General features: G+C 55.7%; 1 protein-coding gene across 1 annotated transcript; it reads left to right on the top strand.

Annotated features, from left to right (window-relative positions):
* The first annotated feature begins 5,429 nt into the window (after positions 1–5,429).
* LOC109945010 (uncharacterized) lies at positions 5,430–6,742 on the top strand. The gene is given in 2 exon segments (XM_020550782.1): positions 5,430–5,658; positions 5,727–6,742. Coding segments are annotated over 2 exon segments (1,245 nt in total).
* Positions 6,743–9,310: the final 2,568 nt, after the last annotated feature.

Below are 9,310 nucleotides of genomic sequence, written 5' to 3'. Positions count from 1 at the left end.
TGGAGGAAGAAGTGGGTCGCCAGCCCATGCGGAAGGCAGGACCCCAACTCGGCTCGCCTTCCACCCCAGCTAGGATGATGAACATCCTTGAAGCTGAGGGCAGGGGGAGGCCACAGCTCGGCTCGCTTCTCTCCACCACAGGGCTGGTCGTCATCCTTCTAGATGACCACTGGCGGGAGATTGCAGCCGGGCTGCATGATGAAAATCCTTGAAGCCAAACGATGGCAGAAGAGTGCCAACCCCCGCGAGGTCGCGCTCCTCCAACAGCAGCAAGAAGAAGACAAGATCGGCAGCACCACCGCGCAGGAAACGAAGAGCGCGAGCTCCCCGGCGGTGAGACTGCCGGAGGGGGTGGCCCTGACACGGATCTCTCTAGTGAACACCGGCGCGCCCCGTCCAGAGGCCCGGAAGGCAGAAGGGCGTGACGAATGCAAGAGGAGCGAGGCATGGCTACTGCCCGAGGGATGGACCCCTTTTTAAAGGCAAATCTCCCCTCTCGCGCCCCAAAGCGTCACGGACGAAGTCTCTCCTGATGCGCGCCAGGATTCCCATCCTATGACACGGGGGCTAGGCCCCACATGTCATGCAGGCTGGCCCAAAGCGCGAAGAAGGCAAACCGCCACACAAGGAGCGTGCAACTGCCCCGCGGTTATGTGCCCCTTCATTTTCGCCGCAACCAGAGGTCAGGAAGACGAACCGCCGCACAAGAAGCGTGCAACCGCCCTAGGGTTATGCGCCCCTTCATCTTCGCCGAAACCAGCGGTCGAGAAGGCAAACTGCCGCGTAGGAAGCGTACAACCGACCCGCGGTTGTGCGCCCCCTCAGCTTCGCTGCGACCGGTGGTCCAACATGGGGGCCCAGGCCCACATGTCATGCAACCGGCGCGCCGATCACTGAGTGCGGAAAAACCGCACCGCCGCTCGCGCCAATACCACGTCTCCTCGGGCACGTCACGGAAGACTAAAAAGATAAGTTTTCAGAACCAGTGCAGCGACTCGAGGCACCCCGCGCATGGCCCTATAGTGACATTGAGTACGGAGGTCATGGGCCAGTCAACCGCGAGAACAGGCATGGCAGTCGGCGTGACCATAGGTGGGCCGGTAGTAATTGCATCAACAAGCGCGCAGGAGCAGCAGGCCAATCGCCAATCAGACTCTGGCCCCACCTGCAGGCTCGTATCCTCCCCTAAGGCGGGCCCCGGGGCCACTGTTGGTACCCTGAATCAGGGGTACCCCCTACTACAATATAAAGATGATGTACACGTACGGCGTCTCCTGGCCGCATGGAGAACGGCACCCGACCCCACCACATGGGCAGGTCTAGGGGCACCACGTGGCAAGGAAAGATGATACACCCTAGGGTGCATCATTGGCTCTAGACCTCCACGGAGGAACACCGGACCTCTGTACACACAACCCGGATCCTCGATTACAGACCCAGACTCCCAAGAAGGCATGTCGGGTCCCTCGGATGGGCCCCAGGTCCCTCCGAGAAAGGTCCGGACCACAGCAAGGTCCCAGGATAGGGGGAACCCCGGCATGAGTAGGGGTCCGGTGCCGGCACGTGTCCAGGCCTTGCCATGTGCTCCCCGCTCAGGCGGAGACCCACTGCTGCCGCGTGGCTTGTGGGCCGTGACATAAGCCGACGAGCGGAGCCTGACGTAAGGCCTCTAAAGCCGCGCGGTCTCTGCATTTATTGTGGAGAGGACGCACCGCCTGCCACCATACTGACAGACAATGTGCTCTCTCAACATTTAATGTGTCTTGTCCACTCCGCTAGCAAACGGCGTCAGGGTCACCCTGCAGAAGGCGCGCCTGTCCAGTCTGTTGTTAAATAGTGCGCCCGTGCCGTACGGCGCACTGTGCTCACCATCCCTTATACGAGAAGCTTCCCCTGCACGCCGAGGATACGCAGATCTCGGATGTCAGGGCGCGAGAAGATTGCTCCAGCGGCGAACATTTGTAACTACAAGTGCTATATCCGTTATGTCCCTGGGCCCATATGTCGGGGCTCAGTATCTTTGTGCATGCCCCCCTTCAGCTATAAAAGGGGAGGCATACGATGTTACAAAGGGAGGCTCACTTAGACCCAAGTGATTCAAGACAACTCAAACTCTCAAGCAATACATCACAAAGTGGAGTAGGGTATTATGCTCCGGCGGCCCGAACCACTCTAATTCCTTGTGTGTTCTTGTGTTCTTCCCATTTTCCAACTAACAAGCAAAATGCTTAGGCCCCTCCGCATCTTAGGATTTAGGGCGGGTGCACTCCGCCACCCGGCTGGAGATTTCCTCTCCGACAAAAGCTAATAAAAAATTATCCAACCCAAATAAGTAATCAAAGACAGGATGAATAAAAGACTAGTAAATCCTTAGGTAATAATTGTGTAAATGCGTGGAGATGAATTATAGAGTGAGTAAGACATAAATAGGTCCGAGGACACTTGCCTTCACCAACCAGTTGCTGCTCAGGGTCTTCTCCTGCAACTTCCTCGGACTCCGCAAACGGACCATTATCTATGCGAGTGCAAACATACATTCACATCCTTGAATTAGAAAGAAACAATACACCATACAAAAAACAAACCAATTAATATGCACCGAACATAGAGCTCGTATTTACGGCTATGCGAGAAAGGGACTGGGACTGCCGATGCTACGGTCGAGGGATCTAGCGTTTACACTGAGCAAGCATAAACTAGAATAATTAATTCAACGTCGCTATGCTAACGGACATATACAAGTAAGATACATTAAAACCTCTACTTGGCTCTGATTTAATTGACTATCCCAATAATAGTTAGTTATATACTTGGTTTAATTAACATGAGCAATACTAGGTGAAATGACTTATCGATGCGCGGCGAAGAGCGCGATGACACGCACAACGTGTGCGAACGGCATGCGATAACTGTAGTGCATGATGCGCGGGCAACGATAAGGTGAGTGGCGCGAACGCGTGCACGCGCAGGTGGAGTAAACCGGGGGTAGACAGACGTAGACGGATGTCATCTAAGTCCCGACGACGTGTTGTACGTACGCGAAGGCGAGTGCGCGCTGCGAGAACGTGGTTTGAGTCTTACGTGCACGTGTGGCTCGGTGAACGCGTCATACGGGAAGCCACGCGCATGGCAATCTCCGACCGTGAGCGCGACAACACGGCCACGAATTGGTGCTACACGCCGTGCCAGGACACGTCGCGCAAGGGCACGAGTGGCTGCGTAGGGGGCACGCCGCGCGAGATGTGTAGGCGGCCGCACCGAGGGAGCACGAGGCTGTGTCGGGGCGCCGCGGGTAGGCCGCGCAGGCTGGCATGTCGCGCAGGCTGCGCCGTGCACGAGCGCCGGGCCGGTCGAGGGAGGAGGGCAGCTGGGCTGGCTCGGCCGAGCCCCAGCCATGGCAGTTTGCATAACGGGGGGAGAAAGAGGGGGCAGAGAGAGGAAGGAGAGGGCGCTTGCCACAGGAGGTGAGGGGGAGGGGGAAGGGGAAGAGCGCGATTCGAGTGGCGTGGGGAGCGCCATGGGCGGGTGCCGCAGCAGCGCAGCACGACCGCGGCGAGGAAGAGGGTGCGGGGTGAGAGAGAGATGGGAGGAGGCTCACCACGGAGCGACTGACGATGATGTCGACGGGCGACAGCGATGGCGGTTGTGGTGAGGGTGGAGCGAGCGTGATGGAGAGGGGGGTGGGGCACGATTTGAGAGCAACGTGTGCGGGGTGCCACAGTGGCCGGGGAAAACAGGGCGGTGGTTTGGGGGTTGACAGCAAGCCTCACTGTCAGGCGATGGCGGTGGTTGCGCGTACGCAGCGCGCGAGGGGGAGCTGGGGGTGTGGCGTAGGCCGCCCGACTGAGCCGTGCGAGCGCGCATGGTGAGGTGGGTCGCGAGGCCGAGGTGGGATGAGAGGAGGAAGGGGGCTAAGCTCTTTTCCTATTTCCCCTCTCTTTCCCCTATTTTTGCTTAATCTTTTCTAACTAGTTTCCACCCTCGAGCGCAAACTCAAACCTAGATAAATGCATTTCAAACGGATGTAGCAAGCAATATAAAATATGCACTTCAGCATGGTGCAGCATCACACGACTTCCTTAGGTTTTCAGATGACATGAAGATGGCCCTTACTACTTTGAAAGAGATGGAACGGAACAAAAAGAAAGAGGAAAGAGGATGTAACACCTGAATTTGGTGGATAATAGAGAAGAAAATTTATACCCCAAATTCTGGGTGTTACATCTGGTGTGCGAGCTCGAAAGTCCCACAATCATGCTCTCTAGGTAGACGGTCCGGATAGCCATCAGACCAGTCCGGTGTGCCAGCGGCGAAGTGGCCGAGTCTAGCCTCTCTGCTCGAACGGTCCAATGCCTCTGGTAGGAGACCTATTTTTCTTACTTTGTCCAATTCTTCTCTAAATATTTTTGACTGACTCTGAGAAGGTTTCTATGACTTAGACAAACATATATGGTGACAATCCAACTAGTCTAAGCCATAGTTCTTGGACTTTTTATTCTCTCTTTCTTAGAAACCTGTTTCGCTCAAACTAGCTACAAAAGAAGTGGTTTTGCAAACCTAAGCTATATATCCAACCTCCTTTGATGTACCAAATAGGTTCCTAGAGGTGTATATAACTTATTCAAAGTGTGGAATTAGGTACAGTTCATATTTTCCAAGTTTTATCTCTTTATGTTTGGTTGAGCTGTTTCGGACTTAGAACAGAATTGAATGGACTTATGCACTTGCGAATATATATATATATATATATATATATATATATATATATATATATATATATACTAACTATTAAGAGCTAAATGTAGACTGCCCCCGCCCCCTCCCCCCACACACCCACACCTCCGCCCGCCCGGAATCCACGCCGCCAACAACTGCCCGCCCGGAATCCACGTCGCCGGCTCCGCCTGCCAACCCCGCCCGCCCGCAAATGAACCATGCTCGCCCCCCTCCAAATCATTCCGCCAATCGCGCCGCGACCAACAATCCCACGCCAACCAACGCCGCAATCGGGCGAGCGCGGCCAAAGTCGCGGGTGGCGGCGACGTAGTCGGGCGGGTACGCGGGCCAGAGCGCGTGGTCGGCGAGCCCGTCGGGGTGCACAAGGTGGAAGAGGTAGTCCTCACTCGCGCTGCCCGCAGGCGTTGGCGGCGAGGCGGCTGCCGTAGCCCTGCAGGCGGCCGGCGGCGGGGTCGTTGGCATAGGGCTCCTTGTCCTGGACGGGGAGGGCGAAGAAGGCGGTTCCTACGGCGCGCAGGCGGTCCATGAGCTCGGCGGGGATGCCGTGGCCGGCGATGTGCATGACGCCCCAGTCGGCGGCGGCGGCGCGCACGGCCTCCACGCACTCGTCCCGCTGCTGCTGGCTGGCTGCTGCTGTCGAGGAAGGGGGAGATGTCGACGACGGGGATCCTCGGCGCGTTGTGGTCATTGGCATGGGTGCGCGCCAGGTCGAAGGCGTCCCCGAGGCCGGCTCGCTCGTCGAGAAGCTGGACGCGCTGAACCGCGTGGCGGCGGTGGCCTCGCGCCTCGGCCGTCAGTGCGTGGCCCCGGCGCTCACGGGCTTCGACCATGTCTACGCCGACGTCCTGGCCGGCCGCGCCGATGCGGGCGCGCTCGCCGTCGTCGCCTCCCGCTCCGACGCCGCGCCGCTCGTGCGCAGGCGCAACCGCGTCGCCGCCGCCACCGTCGCGCTCTACGCCGAGCTCGACGCGCTCGCCGAGCTCGAGCAGTCGGCGCGGAGGCCGCCCACCGACCAGGCCCGCCGCGCGCTCGAGCAGCGCGCGTGGGGCTCGACCTGCTGGCCATGACCCGGGAGTTGGGGCAATGCGAGTAAATCCCGTAGCTCTCCGGTCTGGTGGCAGCAGATTCAGGCCCCGTACTCCAAAGCAGTCTCAGCGATGGCAGGTCAGCGCCGATCTGCAGAGTCGATCATCCAGACATGTCGTGGCCAGTGAGTTTTCGGTCGAGTTGTGGAGCCAGCCCCAGGAAGATGTTCATGCACTACTTGAGCTTGAGTAGCTCAGCGCCATGGACGGACGGGCTCGAGGACGAGTTCTCGGAAGATTCCAGCTGCATCAGCAGCACAATCAGATCAGGGATGCTTGCACCATTCAGCAGCGAGCAGGGGGTACCCACCACCACCACAACGCCGCCACCACCGAACAGTGGCAGTATCGGCAGAAAGGCGCGGCGGTTCGGTCCGAAGAGCACGGTGACATCGCTCGCGCCGGCGTCCATGGTCGGCGGCTCCGCCCTCGCGCTACACTACGCGAACATCATCATCGTCATCGAGAAGCTGCTCCGGTACCCGCACCTCGTGGGCGAGGAGGCGCGGGACGAGCTATACCAGATGCTGCCGTGGAGCCTGAAGCTAGCGCTGAGGAGGAGCCTGAGAGCCCGCGCGAGGAGCACGGCGATCTACGACATGTTCCTGGCGCACGACTGGCGGGAGACACTCCAGAAGATGACGCTGGCGTGGCTCGCCCCCATGGCCCACAACACGGTCCGGTGGCAGGCCGAGTGGAGCTTCGAGTTCGAGCAGCAGCAGCAGCGGGTCGTGTCGGAGCGGAGCGTGCTGCTGCTGCAGACGTTGTACTTCACCGACCGGGAGAAGACGGAGGCGACGGTCTGCGAGCTGCTCGTCGGCCTGAACTACATCTGCCGGTACGAGCGGCAGCAGAACGCTTTGCTCGACTGCCCTATCAGTCTCGGCTTGGATGATTGTGTGGAGTGGCAAGTCCAGTAGAGCCAAAAGCCAAGGTCAGGCACTCAGGCCTCTGCTCTGGTCCGTAGTGTATACAACAAGTGATGTGATTCAGCGAAGGGTACCTGTGATTTGGTTTTGCTTGTTTTCTCTTCCCTTTTTTCTTCTACGTTGTTCTTGGCGCATTTTGCATAGGAGCTCATCGTCTGTTGTTAGATGAAATGTAGAGGTTTGTCGACTCGAAAGACGCTCGCTTTAACTCCCTGCTCTGCATAATTAATCTTGTAGAATCCTTGTGTGAAGCAACCTGAAAACTGGTTTGGTACTTAGAGCCTCTTTGTTTCAGCTTATAGATTATATAATCTGGATTATAATTTAAATTATACATTCTAGATTATAATCTACACATGTACCTATTTGGTAGTCTACACATGTAACTGGATGAAATCGTGAATAAATTACTTGTTCTTCTTCAGGTACGCAATTACTTGTGTTGAATTAGATTTCAGGTTGCTTTAAATATATTTGTTATCATGATTAGTAAACAATGCTAACTGCTCATGTTCATATTCTAGAATGGCAAGCAAATGGTACACGAGGGAGTATTGACAGTTCTAGCGTCAGTAGCATATTCATCACAGGTGTTATTCACTTGGGAGTTTTATGCATATTGAATCTCTGTCATTGTGCATCATAGCCTCATGGGGTTGTCGTATTGTTGTAGCGCTTTCTAACTTACTCATAATAACAACTTTATATATCATTTACATTGTTTTTTTGTTGTCTAGCTGATTATAAGTTTGTAGCAAAATTTTTTTGTTTGTCCATTTACGTGGGGCAGCAGGCTACTGCGCTCTTGGGAGAGCAGTCCGTCTACCACGCCGTACAGCGTACCATTGGCTGCGGGGCTGCCATGCCCCCAGTGGCGCTGCCCGGCAAGGAGGCTGGGTATTTGGAGAGTATCGGCGAAGCATCATGGCTCCCGACGAAGCAGGGGCTGCAACCAGCGCGCTGGACGTTGCTGGGGCCGCCTGATGCTAGCGGCGGCTGCTGCCTGGGGGCAGCGGCAGAGCTCATGATCGTCGAGACCTTTGATACCATATTGGTAAGAGACATGTTCCCTATACTGACGATATGTTTCCGTTGCAACGCACGGGCACCCACCTAGTATATATATAGGGATGGCAACGAGTTTAAAACTTATAGGTTTAACATTAAACTTGCACCTGTATCCGTTACCCACGATTAATACAATATCCATACCTACGACTCGTGGGTGCCACAAATCCGCGGGTACATAATTATACACATATTAATATACTAGTAGGGTGCCCGTGCGTTGCAACGGAACCGAATTATAATATGATAACTTACATGTCTCTGTTGTATGTTATAGATATGTGTTCGTGCGTCGCGGCGAGCATCACGGGGCTGTCGCGGGCGAGGACCGTGGGGTGGGGGTGGCTGCGGGGGCATCCACGCCCTTCCATCTACGGAGAGCAGAGTGGGAGCGAGGATGGCGCGGGTTGCCGCGGGGGCATCTTGGAATGGCGCCCTTTCCATCCACGGATAGCGAGCGCGGGGCGAGGATCGTGGGGTGAGGGCGGCTGCGGGGGCATCCGTGCCCTTCTATCGACGGGTCGCAGAGTGGGAGCGAGGTTGGCGGGGGCTATTGCGGAATGGCGCCCTTTCCATCGACGGATACCGAGGCGGGGGCTGTCGCGGAATGGCGCCCTTTCCTTCGACGGATAGCGAGGCGGGGCGAGGATGGCGGAGGCGTTGGAAGCCGGGCGACCAGCAACCTCCCTGCCGCTCTGCAACTCTGCTCGTGTCCCGATAGACTCAGTTCTCAGCGGCCAAGTAAAACGCGACAATGGATTTGAATGTCACGGATGGCTATCGGCGCGCGGTTTGGAATCCGAGTCGAGTGGAATTCGATTCGCCGTCGAGACTTCAGTCGGCCCTTACCCGTGATGTTTGATCTATCGCGTGCGGTCGCGGAGGAAGAGGCGAAGTCGAAACAGTGTAAAGCCGCTGTGCGGCAAGCCTAACGGCGGAGGAGGGGAGGAGCCGGAAAGCGTGAGGGCTGCGTGATTTTTGGTAGCGTGCAAATTAATGGCCACCAAACAACCGAGCAGTGCACAGGGCAAGGAGGGAGGGGAGGGAAAGCCGAGGGCTTTTGCTCACCGGAAAACATTAATAGGATACAAGTTAGTGAGTCTAAAGTTTGTCAAAATTGGTGCTGTTGTTAGATGCGAAATGGATGTTCCAGATTTAAAATGTGCACGTGAGCACCGTACCCCTTTGAACACCAGATACGCTCCCGATATTCATAACATGTGCTCTATATATATTCTATCATCTACATAACCAAATCTTCAGTAGCTGCTTTACAGTTTGGTGTTTAGTACTACCTCTATTTTTTTTATTTGACGCTCGATAGTTCAAATGTATACTAACAAACGTCAAATAAAAAATCGGAGGGAGCACCATAGATTGAAAATCATGTCTTGTCTTACCTTAAGCTAAATAGCCCAGAACATCAGTTGCTCGGCCATGCCACCAATGATACTCATAGAGTCTAGTACTTTTGTTAGAAGTATAGTAGTG

Source organism: Zea mays, chromosome 3 (assembly GCF_902167145.1).
Source record: "Zea mays cultivar B73 chromosome 3, Zm-B73-REFERENCE-NAM-5.0, whole genome shotgun sequence".
Lineage (NCBI taxonomy): Eukaryota > Viridiplantae > Streptophyta > Magnoliopsida > Poales > Poaceae > Zea > Zea mays.
The sequence above is the reverse complement of the archived record's forward strand: the minus strand, read 5'-3'. Positions and strand labels throughout refer to the sequence as shown.